Consider the following 13,173-nt stretch of genomic DNA (forward strand, 5'->3'; position numbering starts at 1 on the left):
CCTCGTAATGCTGTCGTTACCTTATCACCTTTGTCGATCCATAAACGTCAATCGTTCTTCGCTCTGTCGTAATCCTGGTGTTATCAATCAGTGGTGATTATGCCCCCGTTATCACGTATTCGTGTTCACTACTTCGTCATGAGACAGTCGCTATCATGCGTTCATTCTCATGTCATCGTCGTCACGATGTCATGGTCGTGCGATTGTCATCGTCATGCAAACGTTGTGAACGCTCGTCGTCATCGCATTGTTTTAATGTCATCGTCTCGCTGAAGTCATTATGCCATTCCTCATTTATTCTATGCCAATGACAATCGAATGATTGTGATTTCATTGGCGTCGTGCCGTCGTCATGCTGCCTTTGTCATTGCTTTGATATCATTTCGTATTCGTCCTTCCAGCCTCGTCACAGCGTCGGCCTCATACAGTCGTCATCATTCCGCCGTGCTCATGGGCGATCTTGGCAAGAGAGTGTCTTAGCGAAGGGGCAAGATACTTGAGAACGTCGCATACAGCCGAAGCAACAGAAGTCTTAAGAGGCCTGCTACAGATGTCAAGTAAGCTGACTTCGGAATTACTGTGCGTCGCAACTTTGTTCGAATGCTAATCATATAACCATCGGCAATAACCGCTAGATCGATTTCTGTCGCGATTTTTTTCTCTCGCCATACCATGGATTTTCTATGAGCCTTTCTTGCGAATGAGCTGTTCTTTGTCGTAGCCTTGGCAGTAACCAATCAATTGAGGCTACTTTCGTGGTCCAGGAGAGGGAGAGAACTTTAGTTAGTCGCCTGCAGCATGACACTACTAAATGGCGCCGCGACGCAGGCCTTGACGTCTTCTCAGCGGGTGGTCTTTACTCAACTCCAGCGCGTGTTACTGCCGAGGTCGTTAGTCCTGAGGGGCAACGTTCCGTCGGTTTAGCTCGGCCTTTGTGTTTCAAGAGCCGCCGAGACCTGATGGACGGCCCAGGTTTTGGTGTCGTGGTCGTAGCATTCCGACGCAGCCGCGGGTCGTGGCGGAATCGTTGTACTTATCGAAGCTTCGTCGGGAAACTTGGCGCAATACCCTAAGATGTGCGTAAGGGTGGCCCTCTCCCGCTGGCACACGCGGCACACGTCACTTGCATGTGATTTCGGGTACAGATGATTCATGAACACTGGGGTGGGTAAGCAGTTTGTAATTTAACAGTACCACCAACGCTCTGCTCCAGGAGAAACATTTGACATAGTCGGTCGCCGACTGCTGTCAAGAAAAAAATTTAAACCTTGATACAAGAAAATGACTTCATCCTTCCTGAAGTGAACGAAATTTTTTTCTAACAATTGAGAGCAGGCTTCCGTTCTTCGGATAGCCTCATGCACTGCTCAAAGGTCAGTTCTTATGGTGCTTTTTTTGCCAATATATAGTATCGATGGTCTTGCCAAATTCAAATGCTCGATTATGACGGGGTCATTTTGCCACACCATTATTAACGCCAGTGAAGCAGATGCTTTGTTAATGAACGTTAACCTTGTACAATCTTGGTGTGCCAGTATAGGCTGTAGACTCCTAATATGAATTGAGGTAAGCACAGTTTAATTTACCCACTGCCGTAAGCTCGTTCTACGTCCTTACAGAATAGGCAATATTGTCATAAAATGGGTAAAATTTAGTGCTTAGGTGTCACAATTTCCGATGATCTTACCTGAAGCACACGTCTTTCTGTAAAGAAATGCACCTGAGGATCGTTTTTGGGTCATTCTGCCAGCGTCTGCTTCGTCGCCGTTTAGTGGTAAGGCCACAGGAAGTTCTTTTTCGCGTTGTTAACGATTTATCCTTTTCGCATTTCGTTATGTCACTGTTAGCCGCATGAACGAGGGATGGTGGCCTTGCAGCTATGAACAGCTGCTGCACCATTTGCTACGCTGACTTTCATTTCGCATTCTTTTTGTTATGCGTAGCAATGAGAGGCGATGCTAGCAATAACAGTGACGCGGCAGCTCCCGATTAATAATAATATAATAATGTTTGGGGTTCTACGTGCCAAAACCACTTTCTGATTATGAGGCACGCCGTAGTGCAGGACTACGGAAATTTTGACCACCTGTGGTTCTTTAATGTGCACCTAAATCTAAGCACACGGGTGTTTTCGCATTTCGCCCCCATCGAAATGCGGCCGCCGTGGCCGGGATTCGATCCCGCGACCTCGTGCTCAGCAGCCCAACACCATAGCCACTGAGCAACCACGGCGGGTCTCCCGATTAGAAAATAATATGGTTCGTTGAGAAATGCGGCCTATGAACACATGCCGTTCGGTTGAGAGCTTTGTGTTACGCGAAGCGCCTGCTGAAAAAGTATGGTGTTCTACTCTTGCGAAAGAAACGTAGCGTTTTCTAAAGTGTTGCATGTCTATTATTTGCAGTTGGCAACTGCGCGCTTTATCGCAACCTCTGTAGCAGGCCATGTGCGCTCGATTGTAGTTAGCTGTTCTGCATCAGGCTGAAGATACGCGTTGTCAAGTTTTTAATTTTGTATAGAGTCGCTACCGTAGAAAGTTCTTTGTTTCTTAGCATTTATAACAGTCCTTCCTTAACCAAAAAAAATGCGCATTACGTGAAGGAACGCAGCATCTCCATTATAAAGCTTTGCTGGCGCTAGTATTGCTTATACGAAGGAACGTAATGCACGTATCATCGTATCATCAGTGATACGTAACACTTAGCTTCACGAGGACCCGTTTGCATCAGGCTTCGCATGATCTAAATCTTCTGGTGTACACATAACTCTTCAGGCCCAAACTTGCCTAACCGGGACCCTTATTAGAATTATCCTGCTAACGCGCTGAGCCTTTTGATGGTCGTGCTACAAGATACATTCCTTGATTCTATTCATATGACGTAAGTACATCATTAATAAAATTTTTATGTTTAGGCTCATGTTTCGCTCTTGTGCTGAATTATTCGAATATGTATTAGTGCTGTAGGGTGCAGTTGAGCAATTGAACGAAGCAGCATTACTGATTCGGGAAGTATTGCTTACCCGGGGATGGTGTTAAGGCCTTCCAAGAGTCTCTCATAAGAGGGCGCCCTCCAGGCCAGATTGAGTGGTTTGAAAGCGAAGAAGTTGATGACTTCGTCTCTGGCAATGCCAAGCCCTCTGAGGACTTCCGTGAATCGCTGCGAAGAAGTGGAATGGATTCTTCGCTACTTGTGTCGCGCCATAACAAGAATAATCTGGATCGAGCAACTGGCGTAGCTTTTCACATTTGTAATCACTTTTTTCCTCCTACCAGGCCTATTGATTGGTGAAAAGTGGCGGCGGCAAATGCTCGCTACATATACGTTCCTAAATGCTGCATGCTGAAAAAGTTGCCTATCGAACCTTCACGTCCTAGAGGTGCGGTTAAGAGACTTTGTTTTTCAAGAGCTCGCGTTTCCAATTTTCAGTGCCAGCGGGCTTGACAGCTCGTCGCCTGTAGGCAATAGAGAAGCGGCAATGTCATCTTGGTCTCCATACTCAAATGTAGGAAGCATGATCAGACGGTGTGTGTTGTCGCAATAAAATGAAATTTAGTGATGCTGTCGAACCTGCAAATTGAAGAACAATAAGGCGTCGAGCACGGGAACTCCCGCGTCACGTGACACGGCGAAGCTAGGACGACTGCAGGCTCTTTGATTTTCCACTTTCAGATAAGGGGCATTTTCCTTATCAATTATGTTTCGGCAATATCTCACTAAACGACCTCATCTGCTACGCCTGGAGTTCTTCAAGATATGACGTATACAGCATGTTTCTTGTTTTTATTCAATAATACAGATTTTTATATATTTCTATGGTTAACCTATTCTTCCCTTAACGAACAGTAAGCAGACGTCAATGCATGCTAAACCTTGAGCTTCATGGGCCCTTAATGGCGCAATTCTCGTCAAATGTGTTCACGCTTACAGATGCTACATGTACACATGCAAAAGCAGTGGCAACGTGCAAGTATGGTTGTTTCAATAATGTTATTTGCACTTTTGAAAATGACGGAAGTACCTTTTCTTCTCACAGATGCAAGAAAGTGACCTCTCTCTAACTATGGTAAAATCGAAAGCGCCCAATTCAGTGGGGTATCAGATATGGCAAACCTGACGGTTATTGCCGCTGAGCAGCACCACTTTACTTTCACTGCTTTAAAAGAATAGAAGAGTGCACTGCCTCGTTCTAATCGCACACAAAGCGGGCCGTAATTGGTACTCTAGGTTCGATGTACGAGAACTACGTCATACTGCATCGATTATTTCAATTCGACCTTGTATCGAAGATTGCCAGCTGAAAACGTCGCGGTGCCAGCGTAAAACATTCGTCGAGCGGCTGAGCCGAAGCTCAGAAAGCGGCCCACCGCGGTAGTTTAATGCTCTATCAAAACTCACCGCGTAGCAAAACTTTAGCCACCGAGTGTAGTCCGCCAGTGAACCGCGAGTGGACCCCGACGGGTTCAGCGGTGACACTTCGCCGAGGAAGCCAAAACCGCGCATTGGTAGAAGAGTTTGCAGTATCTTTCTTCCGGTGGAGCTCAGCGTCGCTTTGCCGAGAAACGTTGACCTTCTAGACAGGACTTCAGTGGAGGGGACTCTGATGCTGAACATGCACTTGGTCGTGCTGCCTTGCAGGAACTCGTACCCGCCCTCTGCGGACAGCGAGCGGAACAGCGACGAATGTGTAGCAAGTTTGTGTTTTGGAGACTTCCCGTTAATGTGCCTACATTTCGGAGCTCTGAGCACGGCCTCCGAGAATGAGCGGCACACGCGCGCGTGCTGCGCCGGATCCCGGAGGCCATGCTGTAGGACCCGACTTGTTTCAGGAAATATAACTGGAGGTAATTGTACAAACTATACATATTAGCAGCGTCGTTGGTGTAGAGCGGGTGCTTGTACATCCCGTGTATAACACCCGTATATTTAAGCCGCTAGGTCGTTTGAAAGATTAAGGGAGCATGATTTTAACGTTTCGAAAGTGGTCGCCGGACACCTTTGGATGCATTGTAGAGATTCCCGATGTCGGCCATTCTTTAGGAAATGCAAGATTGTGAGCAAAGATGGCAGCCAGATGACGCGAGAGATAATTGCAGCCGCTAAGACTGCGCGTCTGGGAAGTATGTGCGTAAGCATGGTATCAGTATCCCTTAGTGCAAAGGAAATAGATTTCCTCACGTACTAATCTGAAATTTTGTATCCTGGTTCCTTTTTTGCGATATGATGCGCAGCAAAAACGATCACATGACAAACCTACTTGGCACTGATGGATGGCATTGTTTTAAAATTTTTTTTGTATTGTCGTTTTGTCTTTACCCTCCCCCTCCCCCACCGCCCCGCCCCGAGTATCTTCCTGTATATAATCCATTGACAAGGGAATAAAACGATAGTTGCAAGTAGCGCTCTGCGGTTTGTTTCTCTCTTCTGTGTGCGTTGCCCAAATGTTTCGCAATCGAATCTCTAATATGCTACACTAGCACGCCCAGTCTACAACCTTGGCAAGTCTCGGAAGAGAACAGCAGTTTACGATGGGTAGTGAGGTGCTGGAAGTGGTAAGGAAATACATTTACTTAGGGCAGGCAGTGACAGCGGATGCGGTACATGAGACTGAGATAATCAGAAGAATAAGAATGAGCTGGGGTGTGTTTGGCAGGCATTCTCAGATTATGAACAGCAGGTTGCCATTATCCCCCAAGAGAAAAGTGTATAACAGCTCTGTCTTAGCAGTACTCACCTACAGGCAGAGCCCTGGAGGCTTACAAAAAGGGTTCTACTTTTATACTAAAAGTTAAGGACGACGCAACGAGCTATGTAAAGAAGAATGCAGGGCGTAACGTTTCGGGGATATGAAAGGAGCAGATTGGGTGTGGGAACAAACGCGAGTTAATGACATGTTAGATGAAATCAAGAAATAAAAATGGGCATGGGCAGGGCATGTAATGAGAAGGGAAGATAACCGATTGTCATTAGGGTTACGGACTGGATTCGAAGAGAAGGGAAGCGTAGCAGCGGGCGGCAGAAAGTTAGGTGGGTGGAGGAGATTAAGAAGTTTCAGGGACAACATGGGCACAATTAGCACATGACCTCGGTAGTTGGATAATAATGGGAGAGACCTTTGCCCTGCAGTGAGCGTTGCCAGGCTGGTGATGACGACGACGATGATGATGATGATAATGATAATACAGCTCAAAACGCTAGCTGCGCTATTAGAGATGTGGCGCTTCTGTGGTGCACGAGGTGCTGCCGGACAGGAAATAACCTGTGCGAAGGCCCATGGAGAAGATCTATAGATTTAGCTTGACACTTACTGTCAATTCCGCTCAAACAGACCAGTGTATGCGCTGGGGTACGGCATAATCGCACCGCAGATGTTGCAACGCGTGTGCCAACTACAGTGGAGGCCAGGATGCGGCCCTGGGTCCCACAGTGCGGTATAAAGTTCGTAAACAGGGATAAGGTGCCTCAGAAAGGCTGGCCAACGTTTCGATAGGAGTTCCCATCCTCGTCAAAGGCGGCCTCGTCATCTTCGGCGTGTTAGTTTTAAAGGGTTAGTGCAGTGATATCACCTACGGGTGTTGTCTCTGGCGGCTGGTTTTAAAGAGAGAGACTACGAGAGGAAACAAGCGCTGTCGTCCGACGTCTGTGAACTTCGTTCCCAAAACGAGGGGTCAAGAGCGTGAAAGTGGGCACGCGGGGAGAAGAGGAAGAAACGAAAGCAGAAAAAAAAACAAATAAAAAAGGGGGAGAAGCCAGGGCGGCACGAAGACAGAAAAAAAAGGGGGGGGGGAGAGAAAAAAGAACAAGAAATCGAAAAACAAAATTTTAAGAAGGTCGCGGGCTAGGGAGCTTGTATGCGAGAGGTTAGGAACCATTCAGGGTGAGACGTTGGCGGCATGTTTTTGTGGCATTAGAAGGGCCGGTCTGGCGGTCAGTGCGCGAGGAACACAAAAGCAAAAAAAAACATGAATTGAAAAAGTGACTTGAGTAGCATAGCAGCAATACGTCAAGTAATTTTGAAATAGTTAAGATGGCAACGCGGAGTCTGCGGTGCAATGTATGGGGGGACTGAAAGGCAGCGGCATGGTCTTTCAAGGGGCATTGCCCCAGTCGCTCAACGTAGGTGTCGTTACGGCGGCATCCAGAAATGGCGATACTCTGGATTGAGGCGCCGAAAAGCGCATATTGGCTTCGGAATGAGTTGATGAGAGGGTTTCAAAAAATAGATTAAAAAAAGGAACAGAAAAGAGAAGGGGAGGGGAAACTGAAGCCTGAATAACAAACAGGAGGGTGACGCGCGTAGACGCGGGTGGGGGCAAGTGTACGTGGCAGAAGGGGGTCGTACAATTGGTATAGACGTAAAAACCTGAAAGAGTAGATTAAATTGAGAAGTAGGCAGGAAAACATTTTTCGAAATGGAACAGAAGGTGAGGTTAAGAATTAAGGTTAACTGGTGGTCTAATGTGTTTTGTGTTCTGGTTGATGATGTCAGAATGTCAGATTCCAAGTTGCCACGTGCCAAATTAATTCCTGTCGGCTGTAGGCAAATAAACTTTTGTATGAGGTATGATTCCGTATACTTCCTTTCGTGAGGGGAACGGAAATTCGTTTGTAGTATATAGAGCCTTGCTTTGTCAAATATATGACCATGTTCATTAAAGTGGCTGGCTACTGCATTGGGTAAATTGTGTTTTGTGTCCGCGCGGTGACCGTTGAGTCTTGTAATAATTTGTTGTCCAGTCTCACCTATGCATTGTTCGCTACAAGCGGCACATCCTAGACAGTAGACTGGGTTGCTTGATGTGCAGGTAAAAGCCGTAGTTACCGTGTGTGCGTAATTCGACGCTGTGCTTTTTACTGTAGTAGTAGATTGAATATGTTTGCATGTAGCGCACCTGGGGTGGCCACAGGGATTGGTTCCCAACTTCCTCTGTGTCTGTAGTTTGGCGTGCACAAGGACATCTTTAAAATTGGTGTTGCGTCTGTAGGCAACTCTGGAATGGTCGGGAAAAATCTTCTTAAGTATCTGGTTGCTGGTGAGAATTGGGTAGTATTTACTTAGGATGTTATTCACGTTTGGGAGTGCGTTTGAGAATTTAGTAGTAACGAGAGGCGTTGTTGTTCTTGTGATCCTCGGGCGGGGCTTGGGGACCTCGGCTCGATCAAGTTTGGTTGCAGCGATGCAGGCTGTTTGAAGGTCACTGTTTGGGTGGTTCCTATTTGATAGGGTTTCTTTAAGGTGATCGAGTCTATCTATGTAGTCTTGGTTTTCAACGCAATTGCGGAGAAGTCGTGTGGCTTGGCCTTTAAAGATGCCTTGTTTGCAATGTCTGGGATGGTGGCTGGTATATTCTAGGTACTGTTGTTTGTCGAAAGGTTTCCTGTACAGCGTTTTCTTTAGCTCACCATTGTCAATGTATATTGTTGTGTCCAGAAAGTTGTCCAGTTGTGAATTTTATAGTTGGGTGAACAGAGTTTAGAAATGCTACATATTTATCTAGACTGTCTTGACCATGTCCCCAGATTATGAGTATGTCGTCTATATATCGTAGGTACGTGTGGGGATTGGTAGTGTTGCGCGATAGGAAACCTGTTTCTAGAATCTCCATAAATATGTTCGCCTAGGTTGGTGCAAAAGGCGTACCCATGCTTGTACCATGTATCTGTAGGTAGTAGCTCTCCTCAAATTCGAAGTAGTTATGTGTTAGAACTAATTCAAGGAGAGACAAGTAGACTTCAGTAGAGTGTTGTGCGTTGTGTTTAGACAGCGTTTGTTTTATCGAAGATAAACCATCAGGGATTGGAATGTTTGTACAGCGCCTACGTCTTGTGTTGCGAGAATAGTGTTGTTGGGTAGTGTGCCTTTAGTATTAATGTCCTCTATAATTCTCAGCAGGTGGGGTGTATCTTGTACAAATGACGGAAGTGCTTTTGGCAAGTCACCAAGGTAGTGGTTAAGGAATGTGGAAATGCTCTCTGTCGGGGTGTTGTTGTTTGATACTATCGGACGGCCTGGGATAATAGGAGTGTATAGTTCAGCGGATGGAATTTTATAAATTTTTGGAAGGAGGTAAAAACGCCCGGCAGTTTTGTTGCTTGGTTTAAGAAATGAATATTCTGAGGGTGTTATCAATTCATCAGTCAAAAGTGATTTACGCCTGTTGGTAATTGTCACTGTGTGGGACAATGTCGGATTGTTATCTAGTTTGCGGTAGTGTTCTGGGTTGTTTAGTTGTCTGTAAGCCTCGTGCTTGTATTTTTCTACTGGCCAAATAACTATACTTCCACCCTTATCTGCTTCCTTAATAGCAATGTCATTCCGGCAACTCAGATTTGAAATGGTATGACTCTCCGACGCAGATATGTTTTTAGGTCGCTTAAATGTCTTGAATTGGCTTATAATTTCTTTAGTGACAGTTTTAAGGTATATGTCAAGTTTTATGGCTTGTTCTGGTTCGGGAGTGCAAGTGGATTGGACTCTAAGTGGTGTCGTCCCGGTGTCTTTGTTTGTCTGCGAAAAAGTGTTGGATACGCATTCGTCTGGAGAATTCTGAGAGGCCCTTGTGAAGCTCGAATTCATTTATTGTGTTGTTCGTGGGGCAAAAGTGTAGGCCCTTGCTGACTACGTCTATTTCTTTTTGGCTTAATGTTTTTGAAATCTCTAAAACATTGGAGTGGTTTAGCTCTGTAGATGTTTCCTTCTGGTCTGGTTCCTCTAAACTCGAGGTCCCTCTTGTCGGCGTGTGGTGGCTAGTTGGCTGGAAGGCTGTTTTTTGATTAAATTGTGCTTTCTTCCTTTGTTTTTGAACCAATTTTCTTGACTGTTTTTCTTCGTAATTTTCAAAATCTCTCTATTCTCATCTGGTGTCAGGGTTATGTTCCGAAATCTGTGGCTAAAAGTTTCGATTTGCTCTTCGCAGTGTTCCTTGAGGATATCCTAAATTGAAAGTGACGCATTGTGCAATGTTGTTTGCCAGTATGCCTTGAGCTAGTACAGCCTTCAGTGCACAGTTCAGTACTTCTGTGTACTGGTACAGCCAACAGTGGCGGATGAGAGTAGCATGACCTCTTGTCTTGTTCACATCTTGACTGAGAGGAGCGCGACATCGGTGCTTTTGCCGTCAAACACGCTGTGCGTCTCTGAAGGCTTGCTAAGCATCTCAAGCAGGACAGCGTGACGGCGGCGCTGCGATAGTGCATCGAGCGTGCCAGGGATTATTATCAAGATTTAATGGCTGAATAATAAGATGAAATCAGTGTATAGCATTTTATTTCAGAAAAGCTATACAGATCTTGCGGCACGCGCCCTCGGAGGAGCTGCGACGCAGTTCAACCCTAAAAATTAGTTAATATAGCAACTAAGAACCTAAAGTATCCAAAGCTGTATATATATATTGACACGTGTACTTATCTTTATCGCGCAACCACGTTTCGCCGCTTAATAACTGTAATCGCAGAGCGAGGGACGCGCCTGCATGTATCCGACGTTTCTGGAAAGTTATCGACGCTTCTATCCGCGTGTCTGTTGTCGCCGAACCTTGTGTTATCAGATTTCATCGCGTGACACGAATGGTGTAGAACTTTGTGGAAGACACGCGGGTCCCATCAGTTAATCTGGAACATTCGACGACTGATCTATAAAAGCCAATGCGCTTGACCCGCTGAGCAGATTTTCGACGATCGCCGAGCATGTTCGCCGCTTTCGTTGTGCTATAAGTGTAGCCTGTTTTGTGGGCACAGGTTCGCCCAATAAAAGCTAGTTTTGTATTCCACCGTACTGCTTCTTTCTTCACCGTCACTACCACGTGACATCTGGTGGAGGTGCTTGCGCGTTCATATACCGAACGCCCCCGCAAAGCCGCGATCCAAGCCCAAAGCCCGAGGACAAAACTAACATTGCCGAAGACCAGCGTGCTAGCCGCAGACTGCAAGGACTGCCCCCAGAGCACGGACTTCTACCTGAGTCGACAAAGAAGATCGTGGTCAAAACAACCCCAATGGCTGCCCCAGCGTCCCCCGTTATCCTACAACAACCTCGGGACCCACCGACCTTCCATGGAGCAGCGACTGAAGACCCAGAATCCTGGTTGGAGACCTACGAACGAATCGCGACTTTTAACAACTGGGACTCCGACGACAAGCTGTGGCATGTATACTTTGCCTTAGAAGATGCCGCCAGAACGTGGTTTGAGAACCGGGAGTCGACCTTGACGACATGGGACCTCTTCCGTACCGGCTTCCTGCGCACCTTTACGAGCGTCGTGCGCAAGGACAGGGCCGAAGCCATGCTGGACGCCCGAGTGCAGCTACCTAACGAGAACGTCGCCATCTTCACGGAAGAAATGAAACGTCTGTTCTGCCATGCCGACCCGGATATGCCTGAGGAGAAGAAAGTCCGCCTTCTCATGCGTGGTGTGAAGGAAGAACTTTTCGGCGCAATGATACGAAGCCCACCGAAGACCGTAGAAGAGTTCCTTCGCGAGGCCACCAGCATCGAGAAGACACTCGAAATGCGGAACCGGCAATTCAACCGCCGTACAAGCTCTACCCACTACGCCGGAGTTCAGTCACTCGCCGCCGACGACCTACGCGAGACTATCCGAGCTGTCGTGCGAGAGGAGCTACAAAAGCTGTTCTCATCATCACAGCCTCAAGTGGCTTCGATTGCCGACGCCGTGCATGAGGAGCTCCAACAACAACTTGGAGTAGCCCCTGAATCGCCGCAGCGTGAGCCGCAAGCGATGACCTACGCCGCCGTCGCACGCCGTCAAGGACCCCCTCCGCGACCGCGCCAGGGCCCTGTCACGCCACAGTTTCGTCGTCCGCCGCCGCCGCCGCCAGCACGACCACCCGTCGCCCAGCGCACCTACGCGAGGAAGACGAACATCTGGCGTGCTCCTGACCACCGCCCGCTCTGCTATTACTGCGGAGAAGCGGGTCATGTCTACCGACGATGTCCGTACCGGGAGATGGGGCTGCGAGGTTTCGCCGTCAACGCGCCGCGTCCACAGCTTGGCGAGCGCCCACGTGACATCGCCGATTACCTCGCCGCTACTCAGTGGAGCCCTCGACGGCCGTCCCGTTTGCCATCACCAGGCCGCTACCTGTCGCCGCAGCGCCGACCATACACTGGCCCAGCCCGGGGCCGGTCAGCGAGCCCATACCCGGAAAACTAAAAGCAGCAACCGATGGAGGTGCGGTTGCTGTTCGTCGAACTGACGAAGATCCTCCGCCGCCGACGAAGACGACGAAGAAACCATCTCGACGACCTAATGACGACACGCTGCCGTCCCGACGAAGTCTGGAAGCCAAAACTACACCAATGAAAGACGACTTGACGACGCGACGTTCCAACTTCATTTCAACACGACGCAGCCGTGATCCAACGCCAAGACCTAACTGCAATGCCAGACAAAGAACAACCGACCTCGACGTGCTTCTCGACGGCCACGCAGTCACTGCCTTAGTCGACACAGGGGCCGATTACTCCGTAATGAGTGGACACATCGCTGCCCAGTTGAAGAAAGTGAAGACCGCATGGGAAGGCCCTCAGATTCGCACCGCTGGAGGACACCTCATCACGCCGACTGGGATCTGCACGGCAAGAATAACCATTCATGAACGGACTTACCCTGCCACCTTCGTTATCCTCCAACAGTGTTCACGAGATGTCATTCTCGGTATGGACTTCCTGGACCAACACGGCGCAATCATCAACCTCAAGTCGAAGTCAGTAACGCTGTCGGAAGATAAAGCAATGCCGCCGGAGAGCCCTCGTAGTCACCACGCCTTGAGTGTGCTTGAAGATCAAGTGAGCATCCCGCCTCGCTGCAGCATTGTTATTTCGGTCAGCACCGAAACACCCGCTGACGTAGAAGGCGTCATCGAAGGCGACCAACGTCTACTGCTAGACCGTGAAATTTGCGTCGCAAGAGGGATCGCTCGACTGCATGGAGGGAAAACTGAAGTGTTGCTGACAAACTTCAGCCAGGAGTTCAAGCACATCAACAAGGGCACGACGATCGCGTACATCGAGGAAATTCTGGAAACAAGTAATGCGTTTGTCCTATCGGATTCCGCCGCATCTACCCCGACGACCACGGTTCCCGAGCCAGACTACGACATTAATCCAAATCTCCCTATGATTAAGCAACACCAGCTGAGAAGTCTGCTCCGA

At 48.0% G+C, this 13,173-nt stretch overlaps 1 protein-coding gene across 4 annotated transcripts in view; it reads right to left on the reverse strand.

Moving 5' to 3' along the window:
• LOC139061090 (uncharacterized) overlaps nt 1-13,173 on the reverse strand; it is a 59,129-nt gene that overhangs the window by 13,161 nt on the left and 32,795 nt on the right. For all 4 annotated transcript variants that reach the window (XM_070540604.1, XM_070540605.1, XM_070540606.1 and 1 more), the window contains 2 exons: nt 4,398-4,654; nt 3,022-3,158 (listed from right to left, as the gene is read on the reverse strand). In XM_070540604.1, the coding sequence (XP_070396705.1) occupies nt 3,022-3,158; nt 4,398-4,654 (394 nt within the window). The remainder of the gene's footprint in view (nt 1-3,021; nt 3,159-4,397; nt 4,655-13,173) is intronic.

This window comes from Dermacentor albipictus, chromosome 6, assembly GCF_038994185.2.
Source record: "Dermacentor albipictus isolate Rhodes 1998 colony chromosome 6, USDA_Dalb.pri_finalv2, whole genome shotgun sequence".
NCBI lineage: Eukaryota > Metazoa > Arthropoda > Arachnida > Ixodida > Ixodidae > Dermacentor > Dermacentor albipictus.